This window comes from Filicampus tigris, chromosome 18 (assembly GCF_054856515.1).
Source record: "Filicampus tigris isolate MCC_2025a chromosome 18, RoL_Ftig_1.0, whole genome shotgun sequence".
Lineage (NCBI taxonomy): Eukaryota > Metazoa > Chordata > Actinopteri > Syngnathiformes > Syngnathidae > Filicampus > Filicampus tigris.
Window position 1 is genome coordinate 5986304 of NC_141234.1, and position 20549 is coordinate 6006852.

A 20549-nucleotide genomic window follows, 5' to 3' on the forward strand; every position below is an offset into this window, starting at 1 on the left:
AGATTGGCCGACTACCTCTGTCCCTCCGTGTCCAGCTCCTCGATGGGCGCTTTGATGACCTTTTTCTTAAGAGTGGCGTGCTCTTCGATCATCCTACGTGCACCCTCCAGATCTTGGGGGAAGTCTTTACGTGACACCGTTTCCTGCATCTCCTCCAGCCGGGCGAGCATCTGCGTGGCGTGACCGGAGAACTCCTCGAACGCCACACGGACCTGGACGGAAAGTCAACAAAGTCACTTCGATAAGCAAAAACAGCGTCGCGGGACTTGAGTCACGCCACTTGACTCAAGACAGGTTTGAGTCACAAATTTTATGGCTTCAAACTTGTTTGTCTAAAAAAAATTGCTTGTGAAAAATAGAAATACTGGGTACAAAAGCATTTGACAGTTAATCATAATATCTTTCCCAGTATACTTGCAACTGATTTAAGTCGTATCTCACTAACCGATATCTCTGGTAAAATACATAATACAAAATCTACTTCCAAGGAATTCTTCACAGGTATCCCACAGGGTTCAACCTGGGGTCCAATCCTGTTTTGTCTTTATATAAATGATCTACCATCTTTGTAGGGTGTAATGTGACTCACTCCCACCTCTAGCAAAAAACTCATTGAAAAGTCAGGTAAGGTTTCTCACCTCAATCCACTCTTCATGATTGTAGTCCAGGCTGCCGTCAAAGTCCGACGTCAGCTGGGAGGGGTCCACCACCTTCGTCAGACCCTCTAGTGACACCATGGTGGTCTGGGGAAAAAGACGGAAAGGGATCGAAGCGGCGTCAGAGCGGATCTACGATCGTTTCAGCCAAATGGGTGTAAATTGCTTCATCTAATCCTCTCCAGTGAGAACTTTTTAATTAGCGCACTTGAGCTCAACATTTACCTCCCGAAAACTACCAACACGGGATCCTAATGGAGCAGAATTAGTGGGACTCTTCACTAATCTCCGCAGTACGAGAGGCCAACTCATTAAACATTTAGCAGTTGACTTGAACACTTGGTCTTCCTACAATTATGTCAGCCAGCAGCACAGCGCGGCTCGCAACTCCATGTGCCATTCTGCCCCCCCTCCCTTCTCATGACCATCTACAAATACAATATAACAGCTTACAAGGCAACAATCGCATCTGACAACATCACATTTTTTGCGCACACAAGGAGCGAGGAGAAGCCTTGAGCATCTCGACGCGTTTTCTGCAAAGCCTCCTCCTCCGCACAACACCCCCACACACATGGGCAGAGAAGCGAGGCTCCACAGCTTGCTGAAGGCCGACCCATGCAAGGGGGGGCCGCTGACGCCATTGTGTTGTGGCTATTGTTGCCAGGTTAATTGATTTTTGAGCATGCGAGCGAGGAAATGAGCCTTGTGCATTTTTTTTTTCATCACCTACAGAAGCATGTAATAAATAAATGAACTACTGGCAAGGCTAGTAGTGAATAAAGGCAGACTGAAGAACAGCACTTTCAGTGTAAAGTTTACAGTGTTCCAATGGCAGCTTGCATGCGACTTTGCCACTCAAGTAATCGATATGGACGTGCGACAAGAGCAGTTCAGTGAGAATGTGGCAGTGAATAAGAGCTTTCTTTTTGTTGTTGTTGGATGATATAACTAGGGATCACGGAATAGCTAATAAACTCAAATCAATGAAGTGAAATTATACGCAAAGGAAGGCATGTTTAACAAGAGCAAACCTCTGCCAAAGCTTAATCAACAACCCTCACGTGGCTCAGCACCACTAGGTTGGGGACCACTGCTGTGATGTTTTGTTTTTAATTGAGCCACAAAGAACATGGTGCAATTGTAAAGGAAGAAGCTGATTTCTCTTGCCTTTTTAGCTATATTAAAGTAAAACAAAGAGAGGTTTATTGGCAGAGAGGCTGTTGGCACTGATAGCCCCCAGTTAGTAACTGCACTTGAGCATTTCGGAAACTGCGACGACGTGCGCATCAGCCACAGATGCATATCGTCGCTGTCAGTTGAAAAACACTTATCTCCCTTTTTTTTCATTTTCTTATTACAAATGCAGTTTAGTATTATTGGGGAGGGGGGGAAACAGTGACACATACGAACATACAATGATACTCTCAGGCATATATTCCCTCTGCCTTTGTGGGAACGATTACTATTAACGCACCCTAGTAAGGGACCTTCTTTGCCTCTTCTTTGTGCACCTAATCACAGTGCATCTCTTTCAGTAGACTGCAATGCTTTCTGGCATGTTGCAGCACGACGTGGTACTACACCTGCGATATTGTGGGCGAGCGAACAACGAACTGCGAGATAGCTGGGGTTCACTGTATCACAACAACACCAAAAACAATAATATGGAGTTGTCGTTTCAGTCAAACCACCTTACCTCAAACTCAAACTTGGAGCTGCCAAAATTGGTCCTCTGCTTCTGCCAGAAGTTGTCAGGCTTGATGATGAGCGCGACGTGGATGCACGACGGGAACGACTCCTGTAGGATCTTCAGCAGAGGCTTGATGCTGTCCCACTTGGAGCCGCGCATGTCCACGATGACCGTGAAGCCATGTTTACAGACCTCCTCGCTGGAGGCGGGCGGAGGTTGGAGGTAATCCAGAAAGAGGGGACAGATGACAGGAGGGATGATGTGGAGGGGGGGGAAAGGAGGGGAAAAATCCATGAGGTGACGCAGTTTTCTATCACGTCACAAGCCGGAGTCAAAACACGGATCCCACACGCCCACTCACGCACAGCCGCCCACACACACGGTGAAACCTGTGACAACAACCATTAAAATGCTCACACTCTGGGAAAAAAAAAAATTGATCTGCACTTTTGCGCATCTGCTGTCATGTGAACTATTTCTGAACCCCCCTTTTGCACTAAAACTACTTCCATCAGATTTGAATAGTCATTCACCACGAGAGCGTGTTCCTGAAATAGAACAGGACAAAACGTACTGCTGCGGAATATGAACGCACTTTCCCGAATGATGACATGAATGTTAATTTTAAAACCTGTGTTTTGCATGATGGTATTTGAATGATGGAGATGAATGGAGGAATTTACCTGCGAAGTGAGAACTGGTCCACACTAACTATCACTGCTGCACTGCCTCAGCTACTGCGACGTTTTGTTTTGCTTCCTCACACACACAGACACACACAACACACGAGCTCACACATGCGCGTTCCATCTCTGTGGGTTTTTAATCCTCGCCCCTCCTCCTCACTCCTTTCTCCCAGTGGATCCCTTCCCTCGCTCGTGCTCCGATATCCATCCAGGCTTTCCCTCACGTCCCTTTGCGTGTCTCAACAACTGATTTTTTGGCAGCCGAGAAATAAAGAAGGAAAAAAAAATGCAGCAAGCTAACTGCTCTTGAATAATTCCTCTCTCTCTCTCTCTCTCTCTCTCTCACCCATCACATGCTCAACTCAGCACTTTCACGTGAACATTTACACACATACTTAATTTGGACATCCGTGTGCACTTTTTTCTTTTAAGGCGGGGGGGCAAAATACGAGTCTGACCTGGGAATGCCGGCCAGGTAGGCGATCAGTCTCCTCAGGTCGTCGGTTCGTATTCTGTCGTGGTTGCTGCGTGACGGGAAGGTTAACACTGGACCACCGCGTCGGTCCCTGCCACCTAAGAAACGAAAAAACATTTTTTTTTTTTTTTTTTTTTGGGTGGAGAGCCGATCAACCACAGGGACCAAACTTGTGCCCCACTACATTTGTCCATATAACATAGGTACCATTGGCCAATATTAGGTCTGTAACAAAACACCAATGTTAAGACTTTAAAATTTGTATGACAATTGCTGATCCACAGTTTGACATGCAATTTTATATTTCATGGATAGATAAAATGAATGTACACATGTACTATTAATTGATTTTTTAAAAAATGTATACTGTATATTAAAATAGATTTACACAATTCATTTGTCAGAGTGGACTGCCTGTGTGTTCTTCCGTGCCCCGCTTAAACGACAGCATGGCCTATTAACATTAACACGACAACAAATAGTCTGGTCCTTGTCGACTACGATGGCCATGTGTCCCAATACCTTTGTCCATATCGAACAGCAGTTAGTGAAGTGGTCGTTATAGAAGGCTGTGAATCGTCCATCGCATTTGAGAACTGTAATCCACTTTTAATTACATCTGCGCACATCTGCCACAGGGCTAAAACCACATTGAACGTTAACGAATCATGTCTTTCCGTTTTAATTGACCGCACAGCTGTTGCATCACATGTATCAGAAACAGGAAAGTGTTCCCATCTTTTTGCACAACTCAGCTATGCATCATAGCAGCGTACACTGAGCCGTGCAATGTAACTGGTGCACTTAAATATCCCATCACGAGTCTCACTCTTCAGTCTGAAAATGACCACAACGTGACAGTATGCCTTAATTTATGTCCAAGCAGAGGCGTTTTTCTTTTGCATATTCGACAGCAGATCAGTTTTGAATGCTGCGGGGAGTAATAAACGAGAAGTGGTCACAGTGAGCATGCGGGCAACCGGGCGTAACTTCTCGGTATGCTGACTGACTTCCTGCTGCTTGTACTCTTACACCATGCGCTGCTTAAAACCACAATTTTCTGTTGGCAGAAGATGGGCCAGCGGGAAGAATTTCCATTATATTGCATCACAATAACATGAGATTGAGAATATAGAACCATTTTGCGAGTGCAATGGAAGCATATAGAGATGCTGTGCTTGTAAACGCGAGGTGAATGTGCTCAGCCCACAAATTAGTCAGTGGAGGCGGCGCGCAGCGAGCACGTAGGCCCGGAGGAGAAAATGTAAAAACCTGATTATTAGGAGACAGACATGATAACATGGCTCATTGTCCCCCATTTTGACCCATGCTCTCTCTTTTCTGGTCCCCTTTCTTCAATATGAAGCCAATTACTACTCGGGGATGCCGTTGCTGACGATAGGCCGTCGCTATGGCAACGCTGCCCAGTCTCTCCCACTTTCTCTCTTTGGATATCGGTGTTTGTCTGAGTCATCGTGACTGTCATTGCTATTCTGTTTGACCTTCCCGAAACAGAGCGTGCAAGAAAGAAAAAAAAAAAAAAAAAGAAAAAAAAACATTTGTATTTGTTAGAATTCGCACACGGGCACAGAGGCATGGACACACAGATACACACACAAACACACACACCACGAACATCGCGTTCAGGTAATAACATTATTCTAAGAATTGTTGTTATTGTGATCCATCCACAGCTCCATCTCTCAATGCTCCTGGGTTTTTTTCCCTGGCCTGAGACAAGACAAGCGTGCGCTCCAGTGTGCGAGAGATTCTCAATGGGCGGGGCCGGGGGGGGGGGTTTCAACGACACTGCACAGCCCTGCTGATGCTGCCGAGACAACCGGTGGGGGAAGTTTGCATAATGCATGCAGCCGGGGTCAAGGCAAGGGGCCAACTATTGACTCTTTGAGCTCCTTATATAGTGGAACCTCCAAGGGTTTGGCGTGTGACCAAAATTTTCACAAGAAGTATGCCTTCAGCTCATCATTAATGTTAATAACGTTACATGAAACTTTGGATGGACAAGTAGACGAATATGACAATAATGCCCACACTGGATGGATGTGCAAGTCTGAAAATCAAACATATATTACGCAATGTTTTGTGTCCTACAGTTGTCTTTGGCAGTCGTCACAAGCAAGACAAAACACCACCACCGCCGGCGCTAACGTCCTTACCTGACAAAAAAGCGACTTTTTCCTTAAGGATGGGAAGCACCTCCATCGCTCTCATGTCCTCATTTCTCCTAAAACCTGGAACGATAGAAAAGAAGAAGAGAGAATGAATACACCTATCCTTGCTTGAGGAGAGAAAGCTCTTCTATCTTGTTAAAACGGGATGTTCATTTACATCTGATTCTCTCCAAAAATTTGCCCTTTTCATCCTTGATTGGAGATTATTGCGGACATAGTTCGCAGAGTCCAGAGTGCGCACCTGATAGTGGCTGGGAATCACTGGGGCAGATATATTAAAACAACCCTTTCTTTAAAATTAGGATAGGCTAAGTTCAACCTTTAAACATCACAAAGTGAGTGGTAGTCTGATGTTACTGTGGGCCATAAATTATGCAATGTTTAGCGTTTGCAAATGTCTTGTTCTGGTCTTAAAACAAACCAATACGGTTAACAGCATAAGAGTAATGTTGAGCATCACATGTTTCTGGAATAAATCGAAGAGATGAAATGGAACGACTGCAAATCCCAACAGGACAATAACGTCAACAACAAACAGCTCCTCTGTGAGCGTCAACGTCTCATGACTGATGACAAGAAAGCTTCCGCCGCGCTGCTAATATGCCGTCAGAGTGAAGCGCCGGTTGTCAGATGTTCAAAGATGACAAAAACCTACACAAAACACACACATGCACACACAGCCTCTGTCGAGACACAGTAACATGTCAAAAGTTGGACAGAGTGAGACCAGGCTTGTAAGGGCGCAATGACCAAGCAGGATTCTACATTTGGTCACAATGCAATGCGGGATTCTAGTTTAAGGAACTAAAAAGAAAACCTTCTCTGTGGGTAGGAGTGTAAGTTTTGTCCAGTCAGAACTTATTGCTGACGTCAACTTGGAGTGCGTTCGGAAATTCACTCTGACGCCCTGACGCCACTCAGTGTGTATGTTTGGAGAGGCAGAGCACGCTCCCATTCCATTAATTTCCGAACACAGCTAAAAAGCCATCAATCCCTCGCACTTCAACTGTTTCCTTTCCTTGTATATTAGGGCACTCTGAATAAGCGAAAGGCACATTTGAACACCGTTCTGCGCTTCTAAACGGTAAGAGTGAAGCAGTGCGCACTGCACGGGCATTATGGGGCGAGTCCGAGCTGTACTGTTCTGGTCTCAGTTTTTGTAAAATTTCTCCCCCCCAAAATCAATTTATACTCCGCAGCAACTTAAATACATTTATTCTTCTTCATGATGAATTTTTTTTTTTTGATTGGTGCGACTTATACTCTAAAGTGACATAGTTCAAAACATACAGTGTGTAATTACTGTATGTAATCTTTCTAGTGCCTGTATCTACAGCCTAATGATGTCTGAGAATGAGTCTGTGTTTATTCTGGCTGGCCACTCTGCTGCTGCCATCCCCTCAGGGTGCCATAAAAACAAATTGCCATGATCAAGTACATTTTCCCACAACGCTCCAGCAAAGAAACAGCTTGGACTTCTGAACAGGTGATCAATGAGAAGGATGGAGGGACACCCAGAGACCAATCCTCTCGCTTTCAGGAGAGCAGGAGTCAAGATGTTAAGGCGCATTAGTTCCGTTATGGATGCGAGAATAGATATTCTCAGCGTGAACGTTCAGTCATTACCTTCCCTAAAAGCTGGGTACTTTGTCCACTGCTGAGTCATGCTAAATTAGCAGCAGTTAAGAGGCGTGCGAATTAATGCAGACAAGTGTGAGGGAATGCGTAATAAGGGAGAATGTCAGCGATGGACGGCAACGACGTCAGCGTCTTTTCGCCGCTCAGTGAGTCATCTCCAAGATAAAAGGGACCATCTTTGATGTGCAGTCTGACTGGCAAGCTGCCACCAAGCGCGGGGAGTATCAAAAGGTCAATGAAGCGTTCTGATGCTGACAAGACGACGCGCAGAGAGAAAAAAAAAAAAAAATATGTGAACGTTAAAGGCGATTTAAAGGCCCGGCATTTCCTGTAAACACAATTCACCGCTTGCAGCAAGACAAAAGTGAATGTTCATGTTAACGCATGGAGTTTGTCATAAATTCAATAAGCACTGGATTGGACTAAAACCATGGATTGTCTTGTACCATTAAAAATAATCCATCTTTTGTGTTCAGGGCAGAATTATGATTTAATTTCCGTTGCAGTTTTGCAAAGTATGAATTTCTACACAGGGACCAAGCAACTTTTAACTGTAGTCTTTCCAAGAATCCCTTACACAATGCTTTCTGCCTTAAACTGTTCCTGCAACGACATATTTTCTATGTTTAGCCAGACAATTAATTAAGCAGGACATGGGCAAAACACAAAAGCTAAATTTAGGCACCTGCATACATCACTTATCCTGTTCAAGAGTACCACGGGACTGGAGAAAGTAGCACAGCAGCTAAATAAAGAGCGGGCTGGTCACAGCTACACACGCACATGCAAACGCAAAAAGCACATGGCTGGTACTAGGTAAGGAAGTGACAGTAAACACTTAAGTGAGGCCCAAGACCATTCAGGACACACACACGGATTAGTACCTGTCACACATATGACAGCGGACTTGTGTCGTGTGTGATCAATCGTGCAGCAAGACATCCTTGACGCTTCATCCAAAAATCATTTCATATAGGGGAAAAAAAAAAAGACGGGAGGATGTCGTCCATCGGCGCTAATGACCGACCGATCCCGGCCCGCTGTGGGCACAGCCACAGCAGCTGCACCTAATCCTGGCATTCCTCGGCAGAGATATTCCAATCCAGGAGACAACCAAAACTGTGCGCTTTGCTCCAGTCCACGCATTCCCGTGGAAAAGCCGGTGCAAACATTTCCGAGCAGACACGGCGTCTTTGGGTGCCGGGTATGCGACGTACATACACCAAGCTGTTCATCCGTGCTGTATTTCGGTCGGGCCAGGTTGCGGGAGGTAATCCTGAATGTTTAGGGTCGGCACATAATTATAACATGCCTGCACAGCATTTATGCATCCTGACAAGCTGCTTAGCATGAAGACTTGAGGCTGACAGAGAAAAACCTATCCACTCTCGTGCAAAGGTTTTCTCTGGGAAAACTTGGGAAAATTTGTGCTCTGCTGAGATTTTAGCAGAATCGCTCAATAGCTAACAGCAAAAGATGTGCAACTGCACTGGCACAGTATCTCAAGGTTCTTTAACTCATTAGCTTTAATCATCTCATTACAATGTACAAATGACTTAAATTGAATGCAATACACTATGAGAGAATGAATTTTTTTGAGTTTTTTTTTTAACCCAAATACCCCAGCTCTTCTGGGGGAGTTTTCATAATTAAAAAAATAATCATTCAAGATCTGTTTCCTACATGTCCCGTATACGAGTCCTAGTCCTAGACCACTAGGCTTACACTCTTTATTTACAGTAAATAGTACATAGACTTCATTTGACAAGAGGTTGTTGTTACCTTGTTGCTGAGGTTTAAAGGAAGATCCATTGGTTAACTGTACATTCAATACGAGTCATTCCCAAAATGTTTCACGGCGTGTGTGTGTGCCATGATCTATCCTTGAATGTGATTTATCTCCTGTTTGAGTACAAGTGGGCACTGGCGAAATCGATATGTGACTACGCCCCACATTGAGAAAGGGCAAAGAATGCGAGTGAAATTCTACAGATGTCTATCGTCCTTTGCATCAGTGTGAGCGCCCACTAGCATGGTCACACTGTTAGCGAGTCATGCATGTCAGGAACATCAAAGGCCGGCGCACTCTTCAATGGTGGGAGCCTTGTGGGGGCCTCCAGGAGGTCAAGTGGGCATTAGATGGGCTTGATACAACAAAGCAGATTAGTCAAGAACACCACAAGATGACTGCGTGACAAATACCTCCAGAGTGTTTTGCTTGGGGGAGAAAGACAGAAGGCGACGGCTGCCCAGACCGGGACAGATGGGACGGGTCAAGGGAGGGAGGGTCATAGTTCCCATCATACCACAAAATGAGCTTGGCTGTCTGCATTGAAGAGCGATCGCAAACGGTGTAATCGCGTAATAGCTCCCTGGCAGCTGATTGGGATGCACGGCCTCCGGACCAGCTGTTGCGGGGCAAGAGAAACCAGAACAGTTGCACATGTGCGCCCCCACAGAGCATGCGTTGACTGCGTGCCAGAAATTCCTGTCAGAAGTGATGTGTGGGAAGAGCGGGAATTCTCTGAGGTGTGATGTGGTAGACAGGAATAGGCCATCCGTGACCTGGAATCCTAACCTAAATCCTGATTGCCTCATTGGGAGAATGCATGAGTTGTGACCAGGGGCGGAGTCAGAACGTGGCTAATGGGTGGGCCTGGAAAAATCAGGGTGGGCCTGAATATTTCTCTCACTGAGAACAATTCTCCGGTCCCGACACATCGTATATTCAAATAAAATGACAAACTGAATAATATGAAGGTCAGATCTTCCTTAGACAACCACAGTTCTTACTATTCAATAAAATAAAACGAAACACAAATTCCAAAAATAATTTAATAATAATTTACAAAAAATTAAAAAGTCTATATATTTTTCTATGAATCTCACTGGGTGGGCAGTCTGTCAATCCGGGTGGGATTGTGCACACCCAGGCCCACCCATGGCTCCGCCTCTGGTTGTGACACTGACAGTGTCTAGGAATTAGTAAAGATCATGGTGTAAAACTGGCAGTAGTGAGATTATATCCCCCAATCATTGGCGGCTCCAGTTCTTGTTCTTCCTTCATTGGAGATAGCGTACAATAAGAGCTTTCACATCTTCACCAGACTCTCCATTTTAAATTATGGAAATATGGTTTGGATTAGCATGCTAGGAGGACTCCAGCTTCCAACGAGTGCATGTCCTCATCATCCGTCGGGATTGTTCCAGTTTACAAGAAGGAGTTGCCCATCAGGAAACCAAAAGGGCCACTCCGATTGGTTGTTGTGATCGGAAACAGCTGTAGTACTACTCACTCCTAACAATGAAGGGATTATGGGACAGTGCTGCTTATGCACACATACTAACTGCATACATATGTACCTCAACACATTTTGATGCCTCCAAAGTAAAATATATGGGACAAGAGTATTTAACACCTGCCAATTGCAGCAACAGGAAATAAGAATGGACGGACATATGGAGTTGGTCCCCCTTGGCTCTTAAAAGAAGCTTCTGCAAATCTGGGCAGACTTTCTACCAGATTTTGGAGCATGCCTTTGGGAATCTTGACAAATCCATTGATCCAGAAGTGCAGCGATGTGTGAGGTCAAACGTCACTGGTGTTGGACTGTGAGAGGACTTGGCTCGACTCCAGTCTGTTGTAGTCCATCCCGAAGTGGTCTTATGCGGTTGCAAAAGGGCCTCGGGAGTAGCCACCAGTTAAGAGGGGTGTCACACTTCTTCATACCACAAGTAAGAGGATGGAATGCCATTGTACATTTGACTCTACAATCCTCCACCAGCAGCTCTTAAAATCACAACACGATTAAAATAATTCCCCTCTTCAACAACTATGTATTTCATGAAGCAATTAAAAAAAAAAGCTGCATAAATGTATCGCTTTAACTGAAAATGCCAAGCACTAAGCCAGAGCAATTAGCCCCGTTTCCAATCTACTCTTTGGCTTCAAATACATGAATTTGAGGTGGAAGACATGCCTTGTTCATTTCTCTCCATTCGTCCAGACCTCTAATGGCAGGGTAGGCTTACCAATTGAGAAGCAGGCCAAGGTTGCCCCAGTGACCATAAGATGACGACGAAAAGAAAAAAGGACAGGGAGAAAAGGCAGAGGAAGATGTCTCATCAGTGCCAACCGTTCATTGTCAGGGTCTTTGGATCCCTTTGGAACAATTCAATAAGGAAACCACAACAAAGCTCATTTCTTAATCAAATCTTATTATGAGTACGGTTGGACTGCGTAGTTTTTAGTGCAGTAGCCTGTCTTTTAATGACTGAAGGAGATTCAATGCGGTACATGGCTCTTAGCCGTCTGCTCTTGATATTGTACTCTACACAAATACGCCCTCTGGAGGTGAAATTGGCATTACATTAAAACACAGAATACAATTGACTCCTCAAAGGGACATTTCAATGTTTGGGATATGTTTTAGAGCAGTCCAATAATTTGCAGTCAAAGGAAATATAAAAGCACAAGCAAAGACGCTGCTTGGCCCATCTGTCTGGTTTTGAAGGTATAACAGTTATTACATAACTGTTCTACTCCCATCCCTGGCCAGTCGGACCAGTTCTATTGCCGGGCCAACAGATGGGGAGAGATAATCCCTGACAAATCTCTAGTAATGACTGGAAAGCAACGGAATCTTAAGAAAAATGACTTGCGAAGAGAAATGAGAAGGCACAGGAGCAGCGATGCCCTGTATGCATTGAATTCATGTTGTTTTCATCATATTTGTCAATGGGAGCCATTCCCACCATTGCCCCCAGGCCCTGGTGCAACCTGCCAATTCACTGGCCTCCTTTATATGTAGGTTTGGGGGTTCTGTTATTTATTTATTTTTACAACCAATATGAGGAGATTTATCAAAATGTACCATCGCTGCTTTGGGAACTAGGATAAACAAATGACGTATACACACAATAAATGATCAAACGCCCAACACAACAAGGACAGCAGAGTGCTGAAAGCGAAAGAAGTGAAGGCCATGCACATCCTTCTCTAATCATGCGCGAGAGGGAGAGAGAGGCTGCTGTCGCTACGGTGACGGTCACCCAATCAGGAGAGGGAGGCGACAATGAGGGATAGGGAGTCAAGGTGAGTGTAGTGGTGAGAAATTACTGTGACAGCGCCCTGACCTCATCCGGCAAACTTATGAAATAGACACTCGTAATGCGTGCGGGGACACATTTGAGGAGGGATAACAAATCAGTGACAACATTTGAATTTGTGCCGTGTTGGTTTTACCTGCAATCTGACTGGACACATCTCCTTTCGCCTCTTTGGGGAGGGATCCATCTAGAAGAAACAGAAGCCATTGAAAATGAGCATGAGCATGTCACCAACATTGCAGTCCTACTGACCAGTTCATTAAAGCACAAAGTGCCTTAACATGATCTATCCATTCATCTATCTAATACTTGTACTTCCGGTATGAAACTCCTAAAGGCGGTATTGATCTGAATTGCTGGTTGGTTCCAAATTCTTTGGTCTCCATTGATTCAAACCAACCTAAACATACTGATACTAAACAAGCGATGCTTCAATCCAATCAATTCTCCTCATTATGGTTGTGGATGATCTGCAGTCTCTCTTGAGTTGACTCTGGGCAAGAGACCCGGTACACCCTGGACTGGCTTGATATTTTTCATGCTCTGCCCTCCAACATGAACTGGACAAGTTCACAGAGCCATGATGGGTTTTTTTTCACACAACAACTCATGACAAGAGTGCTAACAGTCTCTGTGGCTAAACAATCAGCCCATTGATGCAGTCTATATATAGTGTGCGCAAGCGAGTCTGCCGCTGCTGCCGTGACCGAAGCGAAGACGTGCTCAGTCTCAGTGTCACGCGGCGTCTAAATGTAAACATGGTGACTGGTCAAGCGGGTCAATTGGTTGACTCAGTGGGGCACACGCTCCGGCCCCAAAGTGACTCAGCCTCGGCCTGCTTCCTGTTCGACCTTGGAGAGAACCATTCGGTTTTCTAACAGGCGTCAACATCAAGTAAACATGAGACAGTTGTCCGATCATAAAGGCGTTGCGGGGGAACCTGGAAGAACCCTTCCAGGAGTGCATGAAGTTGTGGCAGGAGCAAGCTAGTGGCTAGGATCGCCATACCACATTAAAACACCCAGCTGTTTACACCTATAAACACTGTGATCTATATGACACAATCGCCATCGGCAAGATTTTCCACTGACTTCTGTAATCCGACAAACAGCTATGCCTTTAATTGTATCATTGCAATTTCATGGAAATGTACAAACTAATTTATGGGAAGAAATCTATTTAACTTGACTAGTTTCAAACAGGAAAAAAAACGATGGCCATTGACAGTAATAAAAGAAACCTTTATATTTAGTTGCTCACCTTTTAGTAAGGACATTTCTTTCACCGATGATGGAGTTCCGATTTTTACAAAGATTTTCTATGGGGCCGTTCTTGTGTGCTTTGGGATGCATGGCTATGGTTTTTATTGTTCTGATGAAGTCATTATCGTGCGCTCAAACTTGGATGTCTTACAGTGGGTAGCACATTTCAATTTCAAATCCAACACAATGTTTTTTTATTCCTCTAATTTCATGATTCTGTTGATACACTCATTAGAACATAACGGATAACTAACATGCTTAACCGCTGGTACGGTGTAGGCTTCATTTCATTGCTATAAACAAATCACTGGTGTTCCCTGCCAAAAATCTATATTTTGGTTTTGTCTGTCCACAGAACATGTTCCCAGACTGACTATAGTTTGTCCAAGGATTTTTTTCGCCAGAGATCATGAGTGCCAATAATGGTAGACAAAACTGTACAAATTGAAAGCATAGAGCTCGTGGTATAATTTACTTTAAAGCCGCACAGCACAGACACAGGCCTCACGTATTAGCTTTGCATGCAAGCGCTGAATGGTAAAGTGTAGTCATTAATCAAGCAGTTGAAATGTCAGGGAAGCTGGTGATAACTTCAGAGAATGAAGGAGAATACACAAAAAAAAAAAAAAAAGACAAAACATACTTTAAATATTTGCAATGCCCAAGACGTCCACTTAAGCCACAGCGTGCAACAACGCAATGCCGGACCACCTGTACGGCTACCCACATTGTATTCACTATATAAACAAGAGACGAAACAGAGATAAAACATGCACACAGATAGAGTTCACACACTCAAGTAGAAAAGCTTTTCCAGAGTGCTCCTGCAGTTAGAAGGCTTGAATGCAAACCACACGCACACACACACACACACGTTACATGCATTAACACCGCGCCAAACTACTTGGAAAAAATGCAACAGATCACACACATACACACACTTCTACAACAACCGCTGAGGAAATGACAAGGCAGAAATAAAAATCCAACGGGCTTGATCTCATAAAACACCGGACGTCTCATGTCTATGAAATGTGCTCTTAGATGCAGTGAACTCACATAGACCTCAGTACTGTAGCCTCAATAGTGAGCACGCGCTGCACAAACAGCTCCCTCGTCCCCAACGCTCGCTCGTTTCTGTTTCGCGGCCCACATGAACACAAGACCGCCCTTGCTATGGGCCCCTGCCTTCTCCTTCTCGGCAGACACACTCATCGCTTGACTCACGAGCAGGCACGAATGAAGCCCCTTCATTTGAGAATACCTCTTGTCTTGGTCACACTGATTAAAATGAGAAGTCAGGCAGGAAATCTATTAGTGGCCGACTACTGTTGAAGCGGTCTTGCCGAGGTAGAAATCAAATGTATGACCAAAGAATGTAAGCTAAAAGTCAGAGATCAGCACTTGCATATTGGAATGCAGGGAGGTGAGAGAGAAACCCGCAAGCATTATTACCGCAAGCTGTCAAACTTGACAAACAGTTAATATTGAACATGAAGTGATATGTCACCCCGTCCCAAATTGTTTGGGCACCAAAAAGAGATAAGTCCAGGTTAGGTCGGGTCCTTGGAAAAATGCCACCCCTGTAAGGGGGTCTTTTGACCTAAAAGGTACACCAAACAACACAGACAACTATTAAGAGAGTATCATAGGGGTCAATCAGACGTTTGCTGATTCATTAATTTACGAGCTAGCTAGTTGTTCTTCATTCCAATCAAATGTCAATCATTAAATACAGCACTGTGCCTACTCGTAAGCTAATAAACACAAGGCTAGGTCTTGACAGGCGCAATCAACTTTCATATCATGCGACCATAACTTCCTCCATGCTTGATACTCACTTAGCCGAGGCATGAACTCTCCAACGAGGTACTTGGAGATGAGGACTAAAGCTAAAGGCTACCTCGGTCTGGTGCAGTCTGTTTTCTATTTGAGGAAAAACTGCAAAAAGCTGACTGTTTTGAACGGATCGGTCCTAACGAGATGTTAACAACAATAACAAACAGCATGGATCTCAGTAATTAGCCTAATTGTTGTTGGCACCTACAGGGTATGCAAAACCAAACGCGACCAATGACCTAGCAGCAGTAGTTTACGTCACCCATGTGTTGAAGGTGTGGAGCCCTGGTACCTTGTTTTGACGGTGGAAAAGCGATCAAAGCGTCAATGGAAAAGCCATGTCGGCACTGTACAATAGAAAAGGGGAAATTGTGTCCTTCCTACTTTGTTCTTGTGCACCCTTAGGATCCTCATCATTGCAGTTAATATCCCAACAGAGATGCTAAAAAGTGATGAGTAAAGAGCTTTTATTTTAGTCAACGCCAATTGCAGGCCGTACCTGAATTGGAGCAAACCATCGTGCTTTTGCTCTGTGGGACAGGATCGAGCTGCCATGTGTACTTTCGTCTCATTTGTATTGATCAGAATGCTGGCGAATAACAGAAAGTGACCACAAATTGCAGGGAAACATCCAGGGACGGGCCAAAGTGGAGATTATTTGTTGCCGCTCTACTTGCTAGCAGCGAGGCAGGCTCTATGGAGGAAGAAGAAGAGATCAGGTAGCCTCCGTCGATATCCTTTTTGCTTCCAGTCTTTACATTAAGAAAAGTCACGGGTAAGAAGTAATCAGTGACAGAGACATAAAAAAAAAAAGAAGAAAAGGGCAACAGTGAGATAGCACTTTAGAACACTCTGGAGACTAGAGCACAGGAAAAAGGAGTACAATGGTCTTTCAGGACCTGTCCTAGTTTGGTTAACTCCCTCACTGCCTTTTTTCCGAAGACCCTCCCAGTTAAATGCGTATCCCAGTTGAGTAAAGTGCAAGGACATTTTTCTAAGACTACCTGCACTTGGCTCACATCGGCTTCTGGTTTACGCTGCTGCGACAAGAATGCGCTGAAAAATGAATGTCTCCAGTTATGATGTCACGGCGTCTTGCAACCTGTGCCCACCTATCTTCTGACCTTTCGAGCTCTTATCCCTTTTTCTCCCCTTGACTCTCTCCTTCCATATTCTTGCAACAAAGCAGCGGCTTTGGCAGGAGATTTACTGTGAGCTTGCACCAATTAGCTATCACGCCGAAGAAATTAGCGAACGAGAGAGCGCAGCAGATGAGAGGAGCGGGGGGAAGTGGGACAAGCTCCTTTTAATAAACTCACAGGCAGGCAAGAGATTTGTACATGACTGTGTGCCGAGTGTACTGATGTTGAGTTTATTGTAATTGAAAAGCCAAAGACAAACACTCATTTCATTAGCACATCTGCCAAACACCTCAACACTGCAGCTTCCGCCTCAGTGAATGACACTCATTGAAGGCTAAAAGTCATCCGAGAGCTTTGTTTACACCAAAGCTAACAATACCGTTTCACAGATATTTAGTTTACTATGAGTACCACGTTTACATCATGACCTGTTTCGATCTCTCTTTCAGCTCTCTGACACAAAGAATGACACTACGTATTGCTCAGGCCCATATTAGTTGACCTTTGATTTGATCTAGTCTGAACCTTTGTGTGGAAGTTGTAAAGTCTGACAGGCCTTGACTAACATGGTTTTATAACACAGGCCTGTTAGTTGTTGTTTATATAGACGTGGTGAGATATTGTATGGTGATGAAACCTAGTTACTGTATGCTTCGATGAACACAGACCTGGGCTTAAAGACTACATAGGACCTTTTTTTTTGCAGAGGCTGTGGCTCTAAACATTATTAGTCTACTTGGTTCAAACAAAAACAGCCAGGTTCAGTTTAGTTGTTTCTTGATATCCTGACCTGAAGCGTTTCCATCATAAAATGTCACACAAGCCAGGATCATAAGACGCGATTGAACCGGGCCAAGAAAAGTCCAATTTTATCCTTTTCATTTTCTTGTCTGAACCAAAACTCAAAATGCGGCTTCCATTCCCAGCACAGATGCAAAGATTTAGTGATTCGTGTCAGGGTCATATTAAGTCAAGTATACCCCAAGCAGTACAGTTCAGTTCGCCACAGTTCAGTTGGAATAAATTTGGCCAACTCTCCCCTGGCGTGTGTTTTCGCTGCATGCAGTGTTGGTGGGATGGTGGCAGCTATGTCAGCTACATAAAGTGTGGCATCATACCATATCAGTGAGACAGCTTGTCATTTGCCATTTGACTAAATAAAAGTTGCTTTCACTCTGCCCTTCGCCGCAAATTGGCACATCAGAGGCGTAACAGCAAAGACCTTTGCGCACCCAGCTAAATAGCCATGGAAAGTTATTTGGGGTGGCAAAACGTATGTCTGATGCAACTTGTAGCCAGGGCTTCAGCCTGACCACATAAACACAATGGGGGGGTTTAAAACCCACAAATCGCGAATATACGGGGGAACAGTGCACTGTCTAACAATGCATACACAATATTAATTTTTAGCCTTTGAAATCTGAGAACCAGTGACTAAAGGGCTAGTTTTGTGTGCGTTATTCACGCAACTTTCACAAAGCAACTAAGATAGCACGTTAGTTCCTGAAAGCCCCACAAGAACACACACAACCACAGAAAATACCGTCTAGATTAGGTTAGTGTGTAATCCAATGCACTCTCACCTCTAACAGGCCAGAGGCCCTTCTTGCCGGCCACATCGGCACACCACAAAATATATACTGCTACTCTGCTGCTCCGCGTAATGTTAAGACAATGACGAGCAGACGAAATCAGTCACTTTGATTCATTCATTGATCTGTGCAAATCGCTAGACAATCTTACACTAGCTGACACATGGGAGTTGCAAATTGGGCTGTGGAACACATCCGGCAAAGATCAAGTAGTTTACACTGAGCGCTGTAATTTAACCTACGGCGCTTTGTTCAAGTGTAGGCTTGTATTGTTGGGGTGCACCAAAAGTTTCACGCTGACGTCATGCGTGCTTGAAGCTCCCAGCGAGCCGCCATTCATTTCGCTGCATGGCTTCGCTCATGGTGCTCTCATTGAATAATTACAGTGTGCAGCGCAGCCAGGCATGTGGGACGAATTTTTCCATCTTTTTTTTTTTTTTTTTGCTATGGAACCCAATCTGTGAGGTCACAACATTTTCCCCCCTCTTGGCTCGTTCGTTACCATGACGGTGCCAAAAATCTTTGCGTCAGCACTTGCATCTTTATGCGAACACAACGACAATGTCGCCATTTACGGACCTGCATCATTCAACAGTCGCTGGTCAGTCAGTGCTTATCTGAGCTAATACAATTTCCTGCCAGATTGGCCTCCACCACTAAAATCTTGAGTGTTTCACACAGGAAACTATTACTGGGCTGATGCACGTATTAGAAAAGGATGCCTTGGTTTACCTTATGACATACACTCTACGAATAGAAGCTTTTGAGACCCTGACGTTGTAGCTACAAGATGTTGGCAGTCACGCTGGAACTGCTGGAACAGAAAAGGGCCTTCCCCAAACTGTTCCTACAATGCTGGAAGCATAGAATTGTCTCAAAATGTCTACAGAAGACAAAGAGCTAATATTGGAAGAATACTAAGGGGTCTAGCCAAGCCCGTTATTAACATACTAGAAGAGGATGGCCAGATAAAGTGAGTTGAACATCAAACTCTCCCTCCAAGTAGAGCATTAGCAAAGCTGTGCAAACAACTGCAGACATTGAACTACGTCACTGCAAAGCCAAAGTAAACCTGACCTGGATGACCAGTCGTTGTGTCATATCACCTTGCGATAAGAGCCGGGAGAAATTGGATGCATAACTATTTAAACAAAATATGCACTAGGAAGCTCAACTAAGCGTGTAATTTCATGTTTTTTTTTTCCTGACGTGGTTGCTTTGAGCCTGAAGGGAAACCTCAATCAGTCTCCATCTGCAGGATCAATATCCATTAGCGATGAGTGTGTGTGTATGTGTGTGTGTGCGTGCGTCTCGTTGTGCAAACCTCTTCCTGGGTGAATGGGCCTGAGTCATAAATATAAGCTTCGGATCAAATTTCCATGCCTGGGCTGCCGGCATACTAAACACACACCGTAGCTCATTGAAAACATACAGCACACAACCAGCTTGTGAACGGGCGCCATGCTACCCCCGAAATGTTCATTCATCAAGCCTGGATGATTATGGGATCCTTTTGAGCCAACTGCCGGCTTGTAATAAGCGTTCGGAATCAATATTGAAGTCATGTGCACAAACAGTGACAATCGTGGTGTGGAACAAGTTGATGATTGACAAAACGCCACAACAAACCTCCCCCCGTCCCTGTGCAGCGAAGCCAAGATATTAATTCCAGTCAGACAAGGAGGGAAGGCTTTTTTTTTTTTTCTCTAATTGTCACTGTGCATCAACATGAATTGTCCTGACAGAGGAAGGAAACACACAATAACAGACCACATTGGATTGACAAAAAGCGATGTCAAGGAAAAAGGAGGTTGAGGATGAAGATGTGGATGTAGTGAAGGGTAGGGAGGGTGTGTAGCCTGTGGCGAGACACGCAAAACTGTGCAAGTCTGAACAAGAGTCCCAGTATGGAGGAAGAAGCTGCGAATGCAAAACAAGAACTTGTATGTGACACTCTTGCCTTCCCTTAGCTTTGTCTGCAAAGCAAAAGCTTTGATCGTTTCAGCCCTACAAATAGGCAGGATTCCAAGAAATTACATAGCAATGTAACCTGAATTTGGTCAGAACGCACCAATAAAGTTGTATTATACTGTATATAATTAAACTGATAATAGAGGCAATTTTAGACCTTTTTTGGAGGGGGGGCAGTACTAATTGGCCAATTACAGTGGTACCTCTACTTATGAAATTAATTGGTTCTGAAAGAAAATTCTTAAGTAGAAAATTTTGTAAGTAGAGACGCGTTTTCCATGTCATCCGTTCCAA

The 20549-nt window shown here is 44.4% G+C and overlaps 1 protein-coding gene across 6 annotated transcripts in view; it reads right to left on the bottom strand.

The window, feature by feature from the left end:
• The window catches only part of LOC147132187 (triple functional domain protein-like), a 53759-nt gene that overhangs the window by 30366 nt on the left and 2844 nt on the right, over positions 1 to 20549 (bottom strand). For 4 of the 6 annotated variants that reach the window (XM_086014398.1, XM_086014402.1, XM_086014399.1 and 1 more), the window contains exons 2-7: positions 12586 to 12636; positions 5688 to 5762; positions 3494 to 3608; positions 2356 to 2548; positions 639 to 743; positions 16 to 212 (exon numbers count right to left, since the gene is read on the bottom strand). In XM_086014398.1, coding sequence (XP_085870524.1) covers positions 16 to 212; positions 639 to 743; positions 2356 to 2548; positions 3494 to 3608; positions 5688 to 5762; positions 12586 to 12636 — 736 coding nt within the window. Of the gene's footprint in view, positions 1 to 15; positions 213 to 638; positions 744 to 2355; positions 2549 to 3032; positions 3170 to 3493; positions 3609 to 5687; positions 5763 to 8224; positions 8587 to 12585; positions 12637 to 20549 lie in introns of those variants that run through there. The other 2 variants (XM_086014400.1, XM_086014401.1) reach the window with 2 other exon arrangements.